Below are 23501 nucleotides of genomic sequence, written 5' to 3' on the forward strand. Positions count from 1 at the left end.
TCCTCTGCAGTTAATTGTTTTGCAGATCCATTGCAGGGATCATTGAACCCTTTCTTTCCGTTTGTTGCTGCTTTGTATTAATGGTGATAAAATTGTCTTTTCACATTCAGTTTAGACTGGATGTCTTTGCTGTCCTCGGTCTTTCAAAGAATCTGGTTTCTTTGAAGATGTATTGAACTTCATTCTTAGACTTCGTCTTCCATTAAAGGCCTAAACATGAGGTTTCTCTCAGTGTGTTTCTTTGTTGAACTGGTCTTCTTCAAGTTTAATTCCTCTAATTCTGTCCTGTTTTTCATTGAAAACATAGAAAAAATATCTTCTGTTGTTTCAGTTTATTGAGATTTTGCAGATGTTTCACTAATTCCAGCCTGTAACGTTTTCTCTCCTTGGTCATGTGATCTTTTCTGGAGATGGACTTTTTATTAACTGACAATTTTCTTGTATTTTTCACCTTTTCCTTAGTTTTAAGAATAACTTAATTTGTCTTCAAACCATTAGTGACAGAAATGTTACCATGACATTTATTTTATTACCCTGACACTTTGTTGGGTTCTTGTATAGTTCTTAAAATCTCCTCTTGCCGTACAGAAACAATATCCTTGCCTACAGTGTCGTCATTATCTTTGTGGTTTGTTGCTTCCTCTTCTCTTCTTTGTAGAAGATGTTTTCTCGCATTGACATTGAGAAATTTAAATGGCGTGAAGTGTAGTGGTGCAAAGACATCACAGTAAAAAATACAGACACAAACATTTTTAGTTAAGTAAGACAGACGCTGCTGTAAAAAGGAATATCAGGAGCTGAAAAAAGATGTGAAATGTGCTGCGACTTTACCTCTCTCTATTCTTTCTGTTTTAGCTGCAACTTGTGTTTCAGGCGACAAAGCATCAGGAGCAGCAGTGAGAATCGTGTCTTCTGTTTCTTTAAAAAAGAATCAGTTCTTATTCAAAGGAAGGCACGAGTAGATTTTAGTAGAATAACAAAGGGCAGGAAAAAAGATTTTAAGAGGAATGAAAAAGACCAACTATGAACACGTGACATGAAGAGAGGTTTACAAACTGAGGTTGATGATGGACTCAGTCTGAACACACACCAGAACAAAGACTGCAAACATGGAGTCGAATGACACAGGTACAGATTAACAATGCAATAAGAACGGTACGTTTGGTACCTCTGGAAGACTTTTTTGAAGGAATCCTTTTCTCGTCTGGCTTTAATGGCACTGAAGGAACTGTCTGAAGAGGATCCTCGGATAAAGATTCTTTTGTTTCCTTTGTCGTCTTGTATTTGAGTTCAGTTTTTGCAGAAACAGATTCAAATTCCAACCCCTGTTTGATCATTTTTGTCACGTCAGTATCTGTTACTGAGGGTTTTACAGCAACAATCTCTGTTTCTGCATAAAACATTTCCTCAGATTTCACCTTTTTCTCCATTTTCTTTTCAAATACTTTGTGTGCACTTTGCTCACGTTCAGGGGTGACAAGTGCTTCCTCTTTTCTCTTTTCTTCCATTTTCACTGCAGTGGGAACCATTGTTGCTTCTTTACCTTTAACTGTGTCTTCCCTCAGCGCTCTTGTCATCTCTGAAACTTCATTGCTGTGTTTTTCATGTGGAGTCACTGATACGTCACGATCGACTGCTTCCTTAAAGGTGACTTCAGCTAAAGCCTTTGTTTCAGCTTCCAGGTTTTCAGTCAGTTTTCTTGCTTCTGTGGTGATCACAACCGAGGAAGGTTTGGTTTCATCTGCCTTTGTCACCACCGTGACATCTTTCAGTGTTTCCTTCTCTTTGAATGAAGTAGGCTCCTCGGATTTTTCTTTCGCGCGTCTCTCTTTGCTTTCTGTTTCAGTGCTCTTCGCTTTCTTTTTAGGTTCAAAGCTGGCTTCGTGTATAGCTTTTTTGTCTTGTTGGTGGCTAACTGATGCACTGTCTTTCCTTTCATCTGTAATTTCTTTGCTTGGTGACTCAACTGCTTTGACAAAATACTCTGTTTTTTCTTTTGAAGGTTTATCTTGTAGTATTGCGAGCTTCGATTCAGAGTCCTGGGCTAAAACTACAGCTTGGGGTTTTTTCGGGCTGATTCTTTGTTTAGCCACGCTGCTTTCCTTCCTCTTTGAAGTATCAGTAGCAGATAGCTCACCTCTCACTTCAGACCTGTTATCTTGTTGGCTCTGTGTTTCTGTTGTACTTAAGACATCTGTTTCTACCAATACCACCACTGCCCTGTCCAGTGGAGCCACATCTTCATACCAGACTTCAGCATGTTCTTCTACTACTTGTTCACGCTCCCAGACAGCTTCTGTAAAAGGTACTTGTTCTGTCACATAATACATTTCCTGTATCTCCTGAGCTCCTTTCCTTTCCCATTGTTCTTCTTCAGTCTTCTCAAAACTTGCAGCTGTGAGATGATTTAAGAGGTGTAGAAGAAGAGGCGTCATGTGGCGGCGCCAAGATTTGACAGCAAAACACAAAGACAATCATCAGTGTTAGGAGACAACACAGAAATGAAGAACCACATGCTTTAGATGACAATCCACTTGTTTCAAGCATTAAAGAATAAGATGTGTTTAAGATCCATGTAGTACCTTTTTTAGTAGCATAAATTTTTATATCCTGTTCAATCTCTGTGTGCAGAATCCTCTCAATCTTCTTAGCTTCGGTTTCTTTTAAGCAATGAATCAAAATTGATTCCAAGATGGTGTGTGGTGAAGAAAACAATTTGGAAAGAGAAAAATGTAGACAGTCAACAAACACATGTCAAATAACACAAACAAGCCAAGAGATGGAAGATGTTGACAAAACCTTGTGGCAGCAGTTCAGTCTGAACTCAATGCACACATTTAGTCAGCTGGAATTTCTTACCACCAATATTTGATGACACATCGATAGATGTCACATTTACTGATTCTCCTCACCACTGAGGCCAAATGAATTCAGCTCTGATAGCATTTTGTTATCTTGTTGCATTAAAGACGGAAATGTAACAAAGAAAAAATAATTTCTTTGCACTGAAAACTTTAAGTGATAATTAAGAACAATAAAGAGATTTCTTTTTACGTGATCAAAAGTTTTTGAATATTAAACACTCAAATAAAAGAGCATCATTTGATAACATTTAAGTGATTGTTGAGATTCTGGCTTCAGTTCAAATCTTGGCAGTCCTCATGCTCAAACATGCATGATGAAGATACAAAGAAAGACAAAAACAGCTGAAGTCTGCTGTACCTTTAGGAAGAATTTCTTCTACCTCTTGTTTAGGCTTGGCCTTAGATACAATATCAGGTATTGCATCAGGGGCCTTTACGTGAACTGTTTTCTCTACAGAGATCTTCTCTGTTTGCTTCTTTGAAATGAGCTCAACTTTGATTTCCTCAGTGCTTACAGATGTCTGCTTCTCAGTAATCAAAGCTTCTTCAACCACCTTCTGAGGAACCTTTACAGGCTTCCTCTTAGGAAGAGCCTCCTCTGGGACTTTTTCCTCACGTGGTTTTTCTGGTACTTTCTCAGGTAATTTTTCTGGCTCCAGCTTTGGAATTTCCTTCATGGCTTTCTCGGGTTTCAGCACTTTCTCCAAGCGTCTCTCGGGTACTGATTCAGATATTTTCTCAGGAAGCTTCACAGGTTCAGGCTCCAACACAGCAACCTCATCAAACACCTTCTGATAGCTTTTTTCAGGTACAGGTTTAGGTTCGAGCTTCAAAGCTTTAAGAGGGTGTGACACAAGAACATGCAAAAGACATGACAATAAAGAACACAAATGTGCTTTCACACAAGAAACAAATCCTTTATAAGTTCATGAAGTCATTTAGACACAAAAGGGTCACCCTGTGGAGAATAATATATGACTATGTGTTAAAAAGGAAATCTCATAGAGTAAAGACATTGAAAGGCACCTCTAAATGTACATTTTGGATATAAAATGAATAATTTGAGCTGGGTATGAGTATATATCATCATAGCATTTCTTTACTTAAAGAGACTCAAAAGACAGTGAATGAAGTCTGCCCCTGTATTAAAGAAACTTCATATGTGAAATAGAAATGTACCTTTCTCTTTCCTTGTTGGTTCTTCCTTTGGTGGAACGACAGCAGGCTCTGCTTTCTTGGCTGCTTTTGGAAGCTCAGTTATTTTTTCCTCCACAGGAACTTTAAAGAGTATTATTGGCATATATTAAAAGTCTTTTAGCAAATTCAAGTTGAAGAGTTTCATTAGAGAACAATGAAACACTCTATCGAGTGCAAGACAAGAACAATCACAACATGCAGCAACAAAATGAGAGAGGTTAGCCATTATAAAATAATATGCCACAGAACCTGAAGAGTTTAGGGTTAGTATGAGAGTTTTGGTTTTAGTTAGAAGTTTCCGGATGACTGAATTAGCTTCAGGTACCTTTAACTGCCACAGGTTTCTTCTGTGGCGCTTGTTCCCCTGTCTCAAACTTTTCTGGTTGTGCAAGTGAAGGTTGGGGTGGTTGGATTGGAGCTGAAACCTCCTTCTTTGCTGGTTCTTCTGATGCTTCAAAATAAAATTCCGTTTACTATCATTATTATAATAATAATAATAATTATAATTATTATTATTATAGTTAGGTAAATATGCAGTCGGCAGATATCAACATCAAAATGTACTCACAGATAAATCCCTGAAAAGAATCTGTGGTACTCAAAGGTTAATACGAGATTTGTTCGCACTACCATCAAAAACACTAATGTGAAGACACCTCAGATGAGTTAAGGTTGGACAGTGGAGTTAAGAAGATTAAAGAAAAAACACCACATTAAGAAAAACTCCACAGCCATTTACCTTTTTTTGCAGGTTCCTTTGGTGCAGGAGTTGGTTCTGGTTTGGTCACTGGGGGTTCCGGTTTTGGCACCACAGGCTTTGGTGCTGTTATTTCTGCTGATTTTTTCACCACAGGTTCAGGCTTGGGAACCACTGCAGGTTCTTTTGGTTCTGGTTTTGTTAGAGAAGGCTCGGGTTTATGAGCTTCTGGTTTAGGTTTGTCTGGTTCTAGCCTGGTTTCAGCTGGCTTGCGCCTGGTCTTTGATGGATCTGGTTTTGCAGCTTCTTCAGGGACTAGCAACATTTAGATTTGTTTAGATAAACAAAGACAAAGACTTCGCTTCCACTCTTGAAGCTAAATGAACAGTTTGAAGATCTTAATACTAAAGACAGAAGCATACACAGTAGACTACAAACTCAACACAAACATCCAAACAAAACAGGAAATACCTTTGGATGGTGGCGTCACCATTTTCTTTACTGGTACTGGTTTAGCTTCAGGCTCCTGCTCGGGGATTTGTTCAGGTTTAACCTTGGGTTCTGCTTTGGGTGTAGGCACTGGCTTTGCTTCTGGTTCTGCTTTGGGTTTGGGCTTGGGCTCAGCTTCAGGCTTAGCTTCAGGGGCCACTACTTTGGAGTCTGCTGGCACCTGAGGCTTGGGTTCATCTTTAAATGGGTAAAAACATTCTTTGTTAGGATTACGCAGCAGGAGAATCTATAATTTTGCAAGAAGTGCTTCAGAGAATGAGAAAATCACCAGAATCGTATATAGAAACAGCATGACATATAAAACAGATAAAGGTTTCAATGAAGCCAGACTGACTCAGCGTGGTGGGAAACTGTATAGTGTGGCACACAGTTGATAAGACATCAAAGAAACATTAAGCAACATGAAGTACCTTTCTTTGGCACTCCAGGCTTCTCCGTAGGTGGAGGTGGGGAAGCAGTCGGCCTTTTAACTTCCTCTGTTTCTTTTAAGGAAATATTCAAACATATAATAATCAAATGAGACAACAGATTGCCCTTAGCAAAGATGTTCTAAAGACATTTGTAGGAATCCCTACCTCTGGGAACAGGAACATCCTTTTCTGGGACTGAAACCACAGCAATCTTTTCCTCCACTTGCTTTCTGGCTTCAGGCTCTTCAAATGTGCAGTTAAATTAAGTGAAGGTCAAGCAACATTAAAGAGGTTTAGGAAGTAAAAGATCAAACAAACACAAAGTATAGTTGAGATAACAGTAAAAACAAAAGAAGCTAGAAATGTAATTAATAAATTTACGTGTCAACATCAACAGTTTGTCAGTACCTCTCTGTGGTGATGCTGGTGTTGGTTTCTCTTCAGGCCTTTCCTCAACTTTGGGAAATTAAAAAAAAACACAATTAGGTGAAGAAGAGAAGTGCAGCAGAATACACGGCGCCATTTTAAAAACTGAAAACGCCACTACAGTAGATAATGTAATAAAAGAACAAAAAGACACAGTTGTAGGATGAGGGAAAGCAGAATATGCTCAGCTCTGCTGTACCTTTTGTTGGGATTTCCTCTCTCATTTGAACTTGTTTGGTCTCCATTGTCTCCTCAATGGCAACTCTTACAACTGCTGGAAAAACACATGCACAAAGGAACACATCCAAGATCGAAGGTAAGTGTCATAAAACATAAACATTCTTAAGTCTTCATAAGTCAAACATGGAATCCAACACTTTTAATTATTTTTTTTCTTTTAAGCTCAGAATTTCTAGATAAGCTTTTTAAGCATTTGGACATAAGTCAGTACAATCTAAAGCATTTGGTCATTAGTATGTGGTGTGTTTTAGACGGGACAAGAGAGGTCAAAAGATCAGTGCAAACCTAAACTGTGCAAAGCACTCTGATAGGAGCCAGAATGATAATGCAGAACAATGTATTTGTGATAAGAAACTAAAAGATTCAGAAGCTCGACAGTAAGCAAAACCAGATCATCAGATATTAGGCTGTTACTGAACCAAAAGTGGTTATTAAAAAAACAAGCACACAAAGGCTGGTAGTGAAATGAGGGATAAAAAAGAGAGACGTATGCAAGCACAAATATATAAGATAAGAAAAAACATACATTTAAAAAAAGACAAATGTCAAGATAGACATGAGTAATGTGGCTCAAACGCACACAGGTATTGCTGTGCATGCTCTCGACATTGTGCTGACAAGAGCATGATGAGCACATCATACAAAACTGCTGGCCAGTCAAAGGCCTCAAGCCCGGGCCAATCAATACCCTAACACCTGTACAGTCTGATGTTAAAGAAAAAAAGAGATAAAGCCGCACATCTTTGAGATGCAGGACAAAAATCTACATTTTATTTGTCCTCGTTTAAAAACAGAAGTTGAACTTCTTAAAATCTTCAAACTGGAACGACTTTTTTAAAAAGCTCTATTCTTAGTGATCCATTACACACCAAACACCATTTACAGGCATAGAAAAAGCTAATACAAATGTGTGTGTGGAGAGGGTCCATATATACTTGTTGTTGTTCAGCTGGTGGAGATAGAACTCTTACCTAATATTGTACTTTTCTTACTAAGCCTAGCCAAAATCCAAAAAGTGTAAAAGCAAGAGTGCAAAATGTATTTTAGTGTGCTTAAACCTAATGGAACAGAACTGAACACAACGTATTTTATGTAATAAATCTCATCCCTAAAACCAGACTCACACACTTTTAATGTTAAATGTTGGTCAGAGGGCCCGGACACTGGCCCGGTGGCGCCAGTGTCCGGCAGCCTCGCCTCTGTCAGTGCGCCCCAGGGTGGCTGTGGCTACAATGTAGCTGCCATCACCAGTGTGTGAATGGGTGGATGACTGGATATGTAAAGCGCTTTGGGGTCCTTAGGGACTAGTAAAGCGCTATATAAATACAGGCCATTTACCATTAAATGGCAAAACATAAGTAAAAGTTAGTGAGTGTGGCATCAAGATGGAAAACTGGATTAAAGTTACAAAGTGACAACAAAACACATTCAGAACATTAGGCACAAAGAAAGAAAGAAGAACAGATACAAATTAACAGGAAAAAAGACAAAACGCAGGAGCATAAAAACAAATAGTAAATACCTTCAATCTCTTCTTCATAATGATAGAATTCATAAGATTCTTTAAAAGACAAAAAACATTTTTATTCCATTTCATTGTTAAATTCAGGTAAACATTGTCTTAATTCTATGTGGGCCACAAAACTACTATGAAATTTCTATAACAGAAACTGCTCTGTAAATTCCCTGATGTAATAAATGGAACAAAGTGAGCTGCTTATGATGCCTTACCTTGAATTGCAACTGACGTAGGCACTTCAGGCCTCTGAACAGAGGAATCTGGCATATCTACAGAGTATGGTACCAAAAGTTCTGTTTTGGTTAAGTGGTTAACTATTGGTTAACTATTAAAAACAAAACAAAACCACTGTGTGAGTAGAAGTGTAGGACATTTTGGAAAATCCTCTTGCTTGGTAGCATTTGCCAGTTACAAGATAAAAAGTATAGATAGGCACATTTCAACCATAACATCAATTAAGTACAACCAGCTAGCGTAGTCCTGTAGTAACACAGGCTAGTGGGTACCATACCTAACCACCTAACTTGAAACTAGTAACTCCATATCCGGCCCTTTAGGCCTGGAGCTTAAGTTCAACATTTTAACAGCTTCCCAAAAATAAGCTAATTGGTTTCACTTTTATAAAATCATAGATAATAGTGTTATAGGTAATGGAAAAATGCATCTGGTCCTAGAAGGTCTTAAATTTGGTCAAATACAACCTCAGATGAACAACAATATACATTGTGTCATTACATATTTAACAAACACTGAGCAAAAAGGCAGACACAGTATGAAATACCCCTACTTCCTTTATAGGAATAAAGCATGTAAGTAACAGAAAGTTGCTGCTGCTCACATTCAATAGATTAAATGATGATCGACACAAGTGTGTCTACAACTGTAAAAGCAGAAGTGTTAGCAGTTTGCTAATCTGATGCATTGAGGTGGAATTGGAAAGCAAGTGGAAAATCCCATGAGTGGACATCAAATTCCCCTCAAGGACAAATGACAAATGGCAATGACATCCACCCACTGATCCATCCATGCCCAGACAAGCCCAGAGACTCCTTAGCCACCACCTCCAACTCTTCGGGTGGGTGACTGAGGCGTCTTAAAGACAGGCAATTTGTCCTTGGTCTTCCGCCAAGGTCTCCTTCCTGTGGTAAATGGCCAGGAGACCTAATATAGCAGGCAGGAGGTATCCTACTCACATGCCTGAGCCACCTCGCCTGGTTCCTGTGTGCAGAAGTTGCCACAGCTTCTCTGAGCAGAGCTGCTCTTTTGAGTCCCTCACCCTGTCTCTAAAGAAGGGCCGAGCTACCCTTTGAAGAAAGCTCATTACCATCATTCGTTATTTAAGTCACTACTCAGAACTGCAATAGGTGAGGGCAGTAACATAAATTACTAGTCAACACCTTCAGCTCTCAGTTCACCACAACAAATTGGTAATGACTCCTAATAACTGCTGCCACGCCACTCGTTTCTCGGTTACTGTAGGAACACGACCCTGAGACAGACCCTTTCTACTTGGGACAGGAACTCACAGTTTTCCAGATAAGAAAAACCTGTAGGTTGTAATTCTCATTCCCACATCTTCAGACTCTCCTGTAAAACAGCTCAGTGCAGGCTGGAAACGACCATGTGATGAAGCCAAGAGAATCTCATCATGCAGAGAAACATAGATGAGTCCCTGAGGCCACTGAAGTCAAAATTTGCTTCTTAGCTATGTCTACAAATTTTGTCCACAAACATTATGTACAAAATCACTGAAAAACCACTAACAGAGTCCAACAGCCAGTGGGGACAGGTCTGACTCATTACTGACAATACAGACCTTATGTCATGGTCCCCGTGTCTCGCCGGCTGACTCCGTGTCAGGGGACATGTTTGTTTTTGTTTTGCTCTCTCTCCCTCTTCCCTCCGCCGGGGTGGTGCTCACTGCAGGCTCCCGCCCTGGGCCCACGCACCTGCACTTGTCATCACACCTGCTGCCACGCACCTGCACTTGTCATCACACCTGCTGCCGATTCCAGTGGATTAAAGCAGTACTTAAGATGGCGGACCTTTGCTATTCTTGGTTCGTTGGGCTATCGGCATCATCCCTGAACCCGTTTGTGACTGTGTTTGGACGAGTGAGATAGAGGAGCGGCGAAAGAGAGGTGTTGGACTTTCTGGAGAGAGAGAGGAGCGTTTTTGACTCATCCTCTGTGTCCCTGTGGACCCTGGAGCCCCGGACTCCTTTCCCCTGGCACTCTGTATATATATATTCACCTGGTGTTTCCTTCACTGTAAATAAACGCACTGTTTTCTTGCCAAAGAAATCCCTGGTCTGCGCCTGAGTCCGTTTAAGGAACCTTGCTCAGGGAACCATCGCTCTAGTCTTCTAATCTAGAGGCATCACCCCACAGTGCCATGCAAAGTTGCAGAAGCGTGTCAATCAGTGTAGTGCCACAACATCCAAAGCCTTAAGGAACAAGGCAAATCTCCACCCTGGGGGTCTTACCACTTACAAGAAGCTGTCTTATCCCAGTAAACTCACCTCTAGTGATTGCAAATCATCCACCTCATCCCCAGACTCTGCTTCCTCTATGAGGAGTATTTGTGACGCCACAGGCTAACCAAGTCCACTAGGAGTCCCTCTAACAGCTCTCTTTAGCTCCAGTGTCCACCATCTGCTATGCTTGCCCCAATGGCTCAATGCCCTCAGTCTCTCTCGGAATGTATTCAAAGTTATGCCAGAAGTGGAAATTGACCAGGGCTTCGGCTAGATGCTCCCAATGCACCTTCCCCATATATCTGGGCGTGCATGGCCAGCATCCTTTGCTCTCACCTCATCCAACTCACTACCAGGTGGTGATCAGTTGACAGCTAAACTCATGACACAGATATGAAATTAATCACCAACCTGCAACCTAGCGTGTCCTGGTGTCACCTCCACCTAGGAACACCCTTATACTTGAACATGTGTTCGTTATGGACACACTGTGATTATCATAGAAGTCCAATAACAGAACACCACTTTAGATTGGGCAGCCTTTTCCTCCTAGTCAAACCACACCCGGTCTACCAAATCAAAGCCAAACACATCATATCAGAAGCCGTGATCATTGTTTGGCGCTAACAGGACTTGGGCACCTGGCAGCCATGTGAGTTTAACATAGACTCCATGATTAATGGTGGCTCAAATGAACACAGGCATTGCACACAGATATTGTCAAATGTAAAGCCATTTGGCTAAAATTGGGTCATGCAACAGGAGATTCACCCAGAACAATGTGAGAAAATAGTTCAAAAAAGTGGTTCTACACGCTAGTGAATCACAGTGTGGGCTTATTTTTTCACACATTGGTCCTAAATTTTGCCTTAAATCTTTTAAATACATTATGACATGATGTAATATGTCATGTGATGCTATTCCTCTGAGGTTGCATTTGCCTAGTTTTAGAACCTGGTAAGAGTCAGATCATTTTTGATTGTGTCTGAATTCGTAAAAACCTGCAGTGGTGAACTAGAGTGGTGGACTGTGTCCATATCTGACTGTGATAAAGAGGGCAGAAAGAGGTTTTCCAAAGATGTTCCTGAATGATTAAAGTCATCGAGGGTCTTGAAAATAAAATACCTACCAATGGGGACCATTGCTAATTCAATTTCTGTAAAAAAAAAAAGAAAAAGAAAATATAGAATAAACAGAGTGTTAAACACTTCGATAAAAGGTGAGCAGAAGCATAAAAAGTGTTGCCTGACTGAACTGTACCTTTGCCAGACAAATAAAGCTCAGCTGTGCTCTTAGCCTCTCCCCTGGGTTCCAACCTCACAATTACTGAGTACACGCCTATAAGGAATTAGTAATGAAGATCTTTTACACTCAGGTCTCAACAAACAACGAGGAAAAAAATCTACAGGACTTTGTGACGAGCCTTTGTAGCTTGATGGCACACTACACACCTTCGTCTTCAACGGTCACGTTTTGAATGACCATGAAATGTCTTCGGCCCTCGCTTCTGAAGTTGTACTTAGGGCTCTCTTTCAGTTCCCAGGTGTCTTTGTACCATGAAACAATGGCATTGTCAAAGGACACTTCACACTCAAAGGTGGCTGACTGTCGCTCATTGACTTCGATGTTGTGGATGCGTTTGGTGAAATGAATTTGTTCAGCTAAAAAAAAGATAAAGACGGGAATGGGTAAATGGCATCACAATTGGGAGTGTATGACAATAGCTAAATGGTCATTTTTCATCAAAATATCATCTAGATGGTTAAAAATGATGATCATCGTTTATGGGACAGTTATCAAAATGCATGTAAAAATACAACAAGTGGGACAATGGGGCATGCTTTTGGAACACGATCATGAAGAAAGTTACGAAAGAGAAGGACAAAATCAAAGAGGAAAAAAGAGGGCAATCTTCAAATTGCCAACATTATTTTAAGAGTTTGATAATGGAAGTCAAAGAGGTTAGTAACTGGGAACTACGTAAAACATGTCTATAAGTTTGCAGGATGGGTTCCAGGTACAAACCTTCCACCCAGAGGTCTGCTGAAGACTCCAGCTGTTGGTACTTGCAGGTGTATCTTCCTTGGTCTTCAGGCTTCAGGTCTCTGATCAGTAGCTTCTGAACCTTGTGTTTCACCTCAGATGTGTACCTGTCCTTCATTTCTAACTGCTTTCCATTTTTAAACCACTGAGCCTCTACATTAGGGATGGACATCTGACAAGACATAGTACATGACTGGCCTTCCTTACCCATTGTGTCCTGTAGATGTTTCTCAACCTCCACCTCTAAAGGACAAAACACATAAAAACAAAAATGAAGTCAAAAGAAAATAGTTTATTTAAGATAATCGAGTTTTTACTGTAAGGAGGCTTTGTTCTCAATCAGCCAAGAAGACAGAACATTTACAACCACTTAAAAGCTAAAGCCTCTAAGCTAAACTAGACAACTGCCGAGGTGAAATGCTAATTACCCTTTATCAAACAACAGATACTTTTTAACAGATGCAGTAAAGCTGTCAGTACTGACCCATGACACTGAGCTTGGCGCTGGATATGTGGGGCCCGCACACCACCCTGTAGTTGCCCTGGTCAGATGACTGGCAGTTCTTGATCCTGAGCAGATGGCGGTCGCCGCTGATGGTGATATTGTACTTGTCGCTAGTATCAAGTTTCTGTGTGCCTTTGTACCAGGACAGCGTGATCTCTAGGTAGTTGATCTTGATCTCACACTCGAACACTGCTTCTTCATTAATGAAGACAGATTGATTGGAAATGTCCTTCACCACAGTGACAGGCTGCAATAATGACAAAGAGCATTATGAAGTACATGCCAGACAAACAGTTTTTCATCGTTGTGATTATTTCTATTAAGTGTACACTGCAGTAAAGGAAAGAGTCTCTGATGGCTCAACAGCTTTTTCTAATAATGTTTATGTGCACAACATATGTTAAGGACCAAAGAAAATAAACTGGGTCTATGGCTACAACGTAATTGATCACTTGCAATGTTGACCCTGTACCAACATTAGTTTTGTTAATTCAGCAAAAAAGACCATTGCAACGATTTCAGAATAAAGTTGGACTGATATAAATGCTGATGCATCCTATAACTGTTGACTGACAAAAACACATCAACGGCACATCAACCACTGGTCTTATCATTAATAACAAAGCCAATTATCCTTTAAATATGCTTTGAGGATTTTTAGCCTTCAGCTGTAAAAGGCTTATAAGGTATTGTCGCCCCACCCGCACACCCTGCCGGGCATGTGGGTGTGTCACGTGGATACCCAAGTTTGTCAATGCAAAACCTGAGAACAAAACAAGGCGTAGGATTTACAAATTAATACCACAGGTGTATCTACTATCGCTGATGAGTTCAAAACTCAGTGACCTTGACCTCAAGGTCTGAGGTCATAGGTGAAGTTTTCTGAAAATCTTGTGCTTGTGATAATTCTAGAAGGAAGTCCATTGATTTTCTTCCGCTTATCTAGGACTGGGTTGCTGGGGCTTCAGCCTAAGCAGAAAAGCCCAGACCTCCTTCACCCTAGCCAGCCAAGATATATAATGTCCTTAGCTTGTCCTGGGTCTGTCCCGGGGCTTCTTCCTGGTGGGACTTGTCTAGAACACTTCACCCGGATGGCTGAACTCCTTCCGTCGCTTGTATCCATGATTTCAGCCACTACCCAGAGGTCATGACCGTTGGTAAGGGTAAGGGTGTACATTGGCCGGTAAATTAAGAGTTTTGCTTTTACGCTTAGCTCTCTCTTTACCACAACGGACTGGTACAGCGACGAGATTCTGAGACCATCAAAGTGGAAACCTTCCACCACTTGGTTACTCCTAGAAATCCTTGGTGGCAGGTCCTCTAGGGCAGCGGTCCCCAACCCCCGGGCCTCGGACCGGTACCGGTCCGTGAGTCGTTTGGTACCGGGCCGCGAGAGTTGAGGCTCAGGTATGAAATGTATGGTTTTCAGAGTTTTTATCGGTTTTCAGCGTTATTTTGTTATCGTTTTTATCGTTAACTCGGTTTTCCTGGGTCTTTTCACGTGTGTTATGAATAAATCTTCTCTTTTTCGGTACCGGTACTAGTTTTATTTTGTTCTATTTATCCGCAACACCTTAAAGGCCGGTCCATGAAAATATTGTCAGGCATAAACCGGTCCGAGGCGCAAAAAAGGTTGGAGACCTCTGCTCTAGGGTGTGTGAGGTTCACCATGAGTTCTTGAAGGCTCTGGAAGTTGTAGGGCTGTCTTGGTTGACCTGAACGTCAGAGGTCAGGTTTTCTGAAAATTGTGTGGCTGTAATAACTTGAGATGGAAGTCACCTTTGAAATTGGTGAATATGCTAAAAATATCAGATGAGTTCAAATGGGGCGTTCGTGGCTCAAGAGTTGGGCGTTCGTCTTGTAATCGGAAGGTTGCCGGTTCGAGCCCCGGCTCCGACAGTCTCGGTCGTTGTGTCCTTGGGCAAGACACTTCACCCGTTGCCTACTGGTGGTGGTCAGAGGGCCCAGTGGCGCCAGTGTCCGGCAGCCTCCCCTCTGTCAGTGTGCCCCAGGGTGGCTGTGGCTACATGTAGCTGCCATCACCAGTGTGTGAATGTGTGTGTGAATGGGTGGATGATTGTGTATAGTGTAAAGCGCTTTGGGGTACTTAGGACCAAGTAAAGCGCTATACAAATACAGACCATTTATCAAATCTCAGTGACCTTGACCTCAAGGTCAAAGGTCAGAAGTCAAGTTTTCTGAAAAACTTGTAAATGTGATCATTTGAGAACAAGGCAACGTAGGATTTTGAAATCGATACCATAGGTGTATCTACTAAAAGGCTCAGGGGAGTAAAAAGAAGTTAGCTGACTAACAAAGAAATCAGTGAGAGATTTCTAATTGCTGCTGGAAAACACTTTAGAGAGCTGTAGACACCCAGTTCACGATCACGATTAAATAAGCAACTCTTTCCGACCGTTGCAAGTAAAAGCTTTACTCAATAAAGTTAAATATTAATTGTACTGTGATTCAACTAAAACAAAATGTAAAACTTTGGATTCTACTGTGGGCCTAAGAGTATTACGGTGGCCCAAGGAGGGCAAACGGATTTAAGAAAACACCAGCAAATAGGAAAACGCTGCAAAAGCACACAATACACAATGGAAACAGAAAAAAGACAACGGGAATGAAAGAAACATGACAAAAACTACAAAAACAAAATCAGAAAGGAAAACAGAAGTGTTTCAGGGGACACAATAACTTGACGGAAACATTTCCGTTTTCTTTCTGATTGTTTTCTGTATTTTCTTTATTGTCTTTTTGTCTGTTTGTGATTTGTGCGTGCTTTTGCAGATGCTTTCAGTCCGTTTGGCCTCTCAGGGCCACCGTAAGATTCAGCTTCAGAAAGATTTTGTAAATTGATGTTATTGGTGAATAAATCTCCTTTATTTTTATTTTTATACTGATGACCTGCACAAACAAAAGTTATATTTACCTTACTGCATCTTCCTCTCTGAAATCCATTTCTAAATTCTTTACAAACATTATGAAACGATGAATTTCAAGTTGCATTAACAGTAAAGCTTTGGTTTTCAAAACGGACTTTGCACATGTCCTGACCTCAGTCCGTTCCATCCTCTTCTGCAGGTCAGCCACCAGCCTGGCCATGTCCTCATCAGACTCTCTGTCTCCACGGTCTACCTCCTGTCAGCAACACAAACAAGTGCATTAGACATCCACAGATTCAAAATCATCGGACCAAGTGATTGTGGAGACCCTTACTTGTCTTCCACTTTCTTCAGCTCTCTCTTTTTTGAGCTGCTCAATTGCATGCAGTAGACCTCGGTAGTCAGTGATACCGTACATCCGGGCGTATTTCTCATACTCTTTCGGGTCCACGTTTCTCAACAGCTCAACTATGTCAATGTCTTTTTCCTCCTGTGGGCTCTTTTGCTTTGATGGAGTTCTGAGAACAAGGAGATGTCATACATTTTTAAAGATAAACAAAATGACAATGACAAATTGAACGACATTTAAACAACATTTCAGTCTGAATGATTCTGTGTTGTCAGATTCTAAACTCACTTCTTCAGTTTAGCGCGGAGGTCTCCCTCAAGCATCACTACGTCCTTCTTTTCCTCTACGTGCATGTCAGTACTGCACTCGATCTCGCCATGTTTGTTGGAGGCGACACACCTGTACTGACCAGAGTCCGATTTCGTCACTTCTTTGATCTCCAGTTTGGCCTCTTGGCCCTTCTGTTCAATGGAGATCCGGCCACCATGGGTCACTTGCCTCCACTTCCCTTTCATCCACTTCACACTGGGAATGGGGTCACCACCCACCTTTGCGATGAAGGTGGCGGTTCCCTCTGTGAGCAACAGGTAGAGGAGTTAGATCAGAAATGCCTACGTTTTTACACATTTGGATTGTGCATTGTGCAAATGTTGAGACCCTCACTCTCGGTAACGTGTGCAGTTTTAGGCTCTTCAATGAAGAACAGATTGTCCAGTTTTTTGGATGGAGAAGCTGCTGGAGCTTCAGCAGGAGACAGAGCTGCTCCAGGTTTCTCTGCAAGATGACAAACTACAAATGAAAGATTCTCAAAAGCAACAAAAATCTGAATTTTTCAACTTTTGAGAAATAAAAACAATTACAAATAAATAAAATCTTAGAGTACAGATCTGAGGGGATTTAACCTTTTTTTTTTTTTTTTTTACCTTTGACAGTGACTTTGGCTTTGCAGAATTCGCTGCCAGCCTCATTGGTAGCCTTGCAGAGGTAGTCACCAGCATTGAGTTTAGAGACTGTGCTGATCTCCAGACATGCTGTGCCATCAGAAAAGCTGATTCTAGTGCTGCTGGATGGTGTCAACTCCTTCCTGTCCTTCATCCACTGGATCTTCAGAGGGGAAGATCCACAGACATGGCACCTGAGAATTAGCTTTTCGCCGTCATCCACAGTTGCTGGTTTGAGAGGTACGTCAAACACTGGGGGCTTCTTGGCCTCTGAAAGAGAGATAAGCCAGTCTGATTTATCTGACTGTACTGCTGTCAGTGCTCAGATTCAGATTCATAAACACATCTGAAGACCTTTAAACAAAGACTTCAAAGTAAATTCGAATAACAGGGTTAAAAAGCAAATATACATGAAGAGAAAAAGTCTGACTTGAAGCCTTCATTAGTTAACAATTTAAGCAAGATGTTTAACCAACAGTCCAAATCATCAAAGATTATAACAATGGAATAAAGAAAACCAGAGACTTCGATAAACATACCAAACCACTAAATAAGCTCCGTCATTTTTTAATCATTCCTGCTAGCTGTCATTCTGTGAGCATCAATTATGCTTCGACTTTAAATCAAACATACCTGAGATGCCAACAGTGACATCACAGGAGGCTTTCCCAGCTTCATTAGAGGCCTGGCACGAGTACCTTCCGCTGTCAATCACTTGGCTGTTTTTAATGCACAGCACTGCCACATTACTCTTAAAGCTGATGTCATACTTGTCAGAACTCTGTATCTCCATGTCATCTTTGAACCAGCTGACTGAAATGGGCTGCGACCCGGAGACTCGGCCCTCAATCTTCACCAGTTTGCCCTCCATGTCCTCGATGTGCTCTGAGGGCTTTTTGGTGAACACTGGAGGATTTTTGCGCTCTGAAATCAAGACAAGAAAGTAAGAATGATGAGAAGGGGAGCAGCTTTCAAAGACAAAACAATGTCCTTCGAGAGACGTGAATGCTTTAGAAGAGAGAGCCGAGATGGCATGAGTGTGCCCCAGGTTCAAATACCTTTGACAGTGATATCAGAGGAACAAGAGTCCTTCCCCATGTCATTAGAGGCGTGGCAGAAGTACCTCCCTGTATCTGACTTATCTGCCTTCAGAATGGTCAGGTGAGGTGTATTATCCACACAGCTAATCTTATAATTCCCCCCAGAGCGAATATCTTTGTGGTCTTTGGACCAAGTGACTTTAATGGGGGTAGAACCAGTCATGTGACATTCCAGCTCAATGCTGTCACCCACTGTCACCTCCTGTAGTGACAATTTCCTGTCAAATACCGGAGGGTATCTGGGTTCTGCAGAGTGGCGAATGAATGAAAGGAAGATAAAAGAACAAATCTTTAGATGGACACGATTAAACAGTTTGGGGCCTTAAACAGCCCAGCACCATCTGACCAAAGTGCTGTCAAAAATAATAAACAAAAGACATTTAGAACGTCTAGAACGTGAAAGAGAAAGGTGGTTAAGTACAACAGAGTGGGGCATTTTCAGAAACGTGAGGAGCAGTGACCAGAAGTCATGAGGTCTCCTAACACAGTTTCACAATAAATAGAAGACTCGTTTTTGTCTAGTCAGAATCAGTAGGTGACGGTGAGATATCTAAACGTTACACTGTTTGCTTCATAAGCATCCAGTATTAATGAATCAACCATCCAATCATGCGTCACACACCTTGCAGAGTGAGCTTGGCTCTGCATGAAGCTGAGCCCACACTGTTGGTGGCCACACAAGTGTACTCCCCAGAGTGCCTCATCTCACTGTTGTTGATCTGCAGAACAGCTGTGTTATCATCGTACAGCATGGAAAACTCCTCCCCCTGACTCAGAGGTTTGCCATCTTTCAGCCAGGACACCTCGATGGGCAATGAGCCAGCCACGCGGCACTCAAAGCGCACTGGCTGGCCCTCAGTTTGCTGCAGGCTGGTGATCTTCTTTGGGAATGATGGTGGCGTTTTAGCTTCTGTAAAAGATAAACACATGGCAGACATTAGTCTGAAAAGCCAGTGATTTTTACAAAGGTATAAATTCAGTAATCTGGAAAACTAGGTTTTACCTTGCACATTGAGTCTGCAGCTGGAGGAAGCAGAGCCAATCCTGTTCTCTGCCTTGCAGGTGTACTCTCCGATATCGGACTTGGTGGCTTTACTTAGCTTCAAACAGGCAACACCCTTTGTGTACTCCAGCTTGCAGGTGGGGCTAGACCTGACTTTGCCATCAGCCTTGAACCAGGACACCTTGATCTCAGGTGTGCCTGCAACCTGACATTTCAGACAGACAGCATCTCCAGCTGTCACCTCCATGGGCTCCAGTGACTCAGTAAAATATGGTGGCTCTGTGTGTGCAAACGCCAGAAAACATAGGGACACACTGTAAATTAAATCAGATCTGCAGGCTTTGGGACAGCTACACATATAATAAGTCTTGCTTTGAGTGTGGTTGTATGTATTATTGCTTATAGATTAACCTATCAGGCTTTTCCTCATCATATAGTCTTATATGCAATTTTACTGAATAAAAGTGGGCGACTGTAACATCCATAATGCAAAACCTCTGGCTTCTGTATGTTTGAGGTTTCCATATTTTTATACCTTTGCAATGTGCTGATATCAGTTTGTTACTTATTACTGCAGGTTTACAACCACTGCACACTGCTTCTAAGTAGAGTCTCCTGATTTGCCTAATCAGAAGGAAAGACTTTGTTGAGGTGGTCGGCTCTGAAGAGAGTATAAAGTTTGACTCTCGATTATTACCTAATAAGGGGCATTTTTCATTCTTTTAACTATTCAGTTTGTGTTGCTCTTTCTATCTAACATTCACACACATTTGTACTCTGGTGGATGCATCGGACGCTTGCCCAAGAATATTTTGCAGGAACAAATCAACAAATGAACCCAAACAGAGTGGGTTCAGTGATCTTGTACTAACCGAGGATAGAAACCACTGCCTCACACGTGTCTTTCCCAGCATCGTTGCACACTTGGCAGCAGTATTTTCCTGCAGCCTCCTTGTCATCAGTGCTGAGACACTCTAAGATACAGGAGCTTTCTGTTGTGGTAATGTTGTATTTGTATGAAGCAAAGATCTGCTGGCCATCTTTGTACCAGCTCACAGTGATCATGGGGGTGCCCGTGTATGTACACTCCAGGGTTAATGGTTTGCCCTTCTCAACTGATATGTCCTTCAGCTTCTTTGAGAAAGTTGCTGGCTCTGAAAAACACAATATGTTATTAAAATGATTGCGTTAGAAGAAATTTATAGACAAGAAAAACCTAAAGTCGATTGCATTTAACTAATTAATGTTGCTAGCAGAAAGGTGTGTGGTGCCACTGAAAAGATATTTGCCCCTTTCCTGATCTTAAAATATCTGTCACATGTACGTGTTTTAATATTAACCAAAGGTAACAAAGTTACCCAAACCTTACCTGGGATTAACCACATTTTAAAAATATATATTTTTTAGTGAAATAAGAAATAAGTTCTTTCTGGCCAACCTTTGACAGTGAGATTCACTGGATAGCTTTCTTTTCCTGCGTCATTAATGATCTGACAGGTGTACTCTCCAGCATGAGATTTGTCCACGTTGTAAAGCTCTAATAGAACTTTGTTATCATCCAGGGAGAAATCGTAGCCATGTCCAGCTACGATCTCTTTCGTCCCTCTGAACCACTTGAGTTTGAGAGGGGCGCTGCCTTTCACCATGGCTGAGAACGTCACATTAGAGCCTGGCATGGCCTCCACTGGCTGCGGTGGCACCACAAACGTTGGAGGTTCTGGGTCCAAACAGAAATATCAAACATTTCTATCAGACATAGAATTGTCAGGGCAATAACAGAACGGGCTAAAACGATAAGATGACTGCATTACAATCTGAATTGTTGCCAAAAACTGTGATTTTTGCCTCAGTGAATAATAAAGGATTCTGATTCTACTTCTATCTTAACTGTTTAATAAAGGTATTGGGGGGCAGGAGGTGGGGCCCGTCACATGTGTGGGCACCACAGAGGACAGGTGGTCTCCTGTGGGGTGCTTGTATCTTTTCCCAACCTGGTTGGTACAGTGGTCCAGACAAGTCAAACACCTTGCAACCAAAGAAAACATCAGCAAGTAGAAAACTGCAAATTAATGTTCACAGTGGAATAAAACAAAACCTCACAAAAACAATATTGATTTAAAGGAGACAATAATGTGACGGAACAGCTGAGAAGGTGACTGATAGCAAATGTGTATCTACAGGATTGCATGAATCATGTGTTGAGCACACACATTACTCCAACACTTCTTTCAATCCACAGCTCTTGTCTCGCCTAAATAATTTTTAATGTAATTATATTTCCGTTTGTTTTGTGTGCTTTTGCTGCAATTGTCTATTTGCTGGTGTTTTCTTAGGTTGCAGTGCATTTGAACCTGCAGAGCCACTGGGAGTGGGGTCTGCCAGTAGTGAACACTATATTTTAGGGTCTTTACCTTACAATATAAAGCACCTTGAGGCAACTGTTGTTATAATTTGGTGCTTTATGAATAAATAAAATTTTATTGAATTCTGTTATTGTGAATTTTGATATAAAACACCACCTGTTACGCCTGAAACCGTTTTCTAACATTCTAACAACAGTCAAAATCCAAGAATATATCAGATACATTCTGCATAAATATAGATTTTTACAAGTTTATCAGTTCACTATTTTTAACACATTTTTTATGATTAGTTGTCATAAGTACAAAGACAGTAATCAAAGAACATTGTCACTTTAGATTTGATTTGTGATGTTGCAGAGCTCTGTGTGCATACTCTGATGAGAACAGACACAGATGGTTTTGTGCATGGACTGTAGGATTTATTTGTCACAGAACTGTTTTTCATTGTAAATGGTAAATGGCCTGTATTTGTATAGTGCTTTATTTAGTCCCTGTGGACCCCAAAGCGCTTTACAGTCAGTCATTCACACACTGGTGATGGCAAGCTACATTGTAGCCACAGCTGCCCAGGGGCGCACTGACAGAGGCGAGGCTGCCGGAAACTGGCGCCACCGGGCCCTCTGACCCGTAGGTAACGGTGAAGTGTCTTGCCCAGGGACACAACGACCGAGACTGTCGGTAAAGTGTGTTGGAGATAACCTCACAGGTGACACACTTGGCGTTTTTTTTGCTGGCTTGTCGGTAGCAGCTCCTGAAACGCAAGTGTGGCACACATCTGTTCGACCAAATCCAGTTAATCTAAGCGCCAGTTAACCTGGAACAGCGGCCGCCGGTCCGAGTGTCAGGTGAACTGAACTTCAGGTAAGAAGTTATGACCTGCAGTCTATCTGGGTCAGATATCAACCAAGTTTAGGTGGAGTTCATTTTCCTTGTGCTGACTCTTTACAGTCAGTTACAATAACTCGTACTGCGTGCTAGCTAGCATGACAAACTTTTTATACAGCTGGGTGGGTGCTATGATGTTACTGATAGTGAACTTTATTCATAAGGTTAGTTAGTAGAGTTGCCAACCGTCCTGTAAAAATGAAATGGTCCCGCATTCAGAGAAAATGTTACGCGTTTCGTATTGAGCTGAGAAGAGACACAGTTTTTTTCAGCTATAATGAAAAAAAGACACAAAGTTGGATTTATTCTGTCTTTATGCTGCACAGCTGCCTCTTCTTCTCTCATTCTCTCCCCCGCCCTCTCCTGTTCCTACTTCAATCATGAAACTGATCAATGATCAGCTGATCGGCTTTTCTCTCTTGTTTGTTTATCGCCCACTTTGCGCCAGAAAGAGGAAACCAGCGGATGTCGCGCTAAACAACAGCAGCACGTTTAAGCTTGATCAGCTGTTGTTAGAATTTATTTAATATTAATTTCTAGTATCAGCTGTTGTTTGCTGGAGCCACAGCTGTAAAGCTGCTGGTCATGATGTCGGTTTGGATATCCTAAATGGTCCGTATTTGTATAGCACTTTACTAGTCCCTAAGGACCCCAAAGCGCTTTACACATCCAGTCATCCACCCATTCACACACACATTCACACACTGGTGATGGCAGCTACATTGTAGCCACAGCCACCCTAATGAGAGGGAAACATGAAGGTGAAACCAGGAGATGTCCTTACTGAATCATCAGAGCTGAGCAGGTGATGGTTTACCTTTTAGGTGACAGGAATGAGTTGAAGGGAAGTTATGAACTGTTTCTGAGAGACAAATAACACCAGGATCCTTTTCTAAGCAGCTGACAGCTGGTAACTGCGCAGGGGCGGGTCTAGCAAAGTTTTGCCAGGGGGCCAGGTAGGGCATTAACAGGGAGAGGGGGGCACAAAGAAATACTTTTCTTTCTTATTCTCATTTAAAATGTCTAGCTTTTATTAAATAATTATCTGAATCTTGTGAACAAAGTTTTTATCTGACGTAAAATGT

General features: G+C 41.4%; 1 protein-coding gene across 4 annotated transcripts in view; it reads right to left on the minus strand.

Moving 5' to 3' along the window:
* The window catches only part of LOC146650368 (titin-like), a 218405-nt gene that overhangs the window by 130831 nt on the left and 64073 nt on the right, over positions 1-23501 (minus strand). Inside the window, exons 63-92 of one of the 4 annotated variants that reach the window (XM_085383778.1) lie at positions 20607-20885; positions 20041-20322; positions 19169-19447; positions 18788-19075; positions 18124-18411; positions 17699-17989; positions 17048-17335; positions 16788-16898; positions 16413-16698; positions 16110-16293; positions 15948-16031; positions 12867-13134; positions 12365-12625; positions 11791-12000; positions 11600-11677; positions 11469-11495; positions 8076-8132; positions 7867-7905; positions 6304-6378; positions 6087-6134; positions 5844-5921; positions 5679-5750; positions 5230-5445; positions 4801-5073; positions 4387-4512; positions 4044-4142; positions 3223-3699; positions 2583-2660; positions 1169-2395; positions 832-918 (exon numbers count right to left, since the gene is read on the minus strand). In XM_085383778.1, the coding sequence (XP_085239904.1) occupies positions 832-918; positions 1169-2395; positions 2583-2660; positions 3223-3699; positions 4044-4142; positions 4387-4512; positions 4801-5073; positions 5230-5445; positions 5679-5750; positions 5844-5921; positions 6087-6134; positions 6304-6378; positions 7867-7905; positions 8076-8132; positions 11469-11495; positions 11600-11677; positions 11791-12000; positions 12365-12625; positions 12867-13134; positions 15948-16031; positions 16110-16293; positions 16413-16698; positions 16788-16898; positions 17048-17335; positions 17699-17989; positions 18124-18411; positions 18788-19075; positions 19169-19447; positions 20041-20322; positions 20607-20885 (6456 nt within the window). Of the gene's footprint in view, positions 1-831; positions 919-1168; positions 2396-2582; positions 2661-3222; positions 3700-4043; positions 4143-4386; positions 4513-4800; positions 5099-5229; positions 5446-5678; positions 5751-5843; positions 5922-6086; positions 6135-6303; positions 6379-7866; positions 7906-8075; positions 8133-11468; positions 11496-11599; positions 11678-11790; positions 12001-12364; positions 12626-12866; positions 13135-15947; positions 16032-16109; positions 16294-16412; positions 16699-16787; positions 16899-17047; positions 17336-17698; positions 17990-18123; positions 18412-18787; positions 19076-19168; positions 19448-20040; positions 20323-20606; positions 20886-23501 lie in introns of those variants that run through there. The other 3 variants (XM_085383775.1, XM_085383776.1, XM_085383777.1) reach the window with 3 other exon arrangements.

Source organism: Rhamphochromis longiceps, linkage group LG16 (assembly GCF_057381845.1).
Source record: "Rhamphochromis longiceps isolate RC_006_pf linkage group LG16, R_longiceps_female_GT1.1, whole genome shotgun sequence".
Classification (NCBI taxonomy): domain Eukaryota; kingdom Metazoa; phylum Chordata; class Actinopteri; order Cichliformes; family Cichlidae; genus Rhamphochromis; species Rhamphochromis longiceps.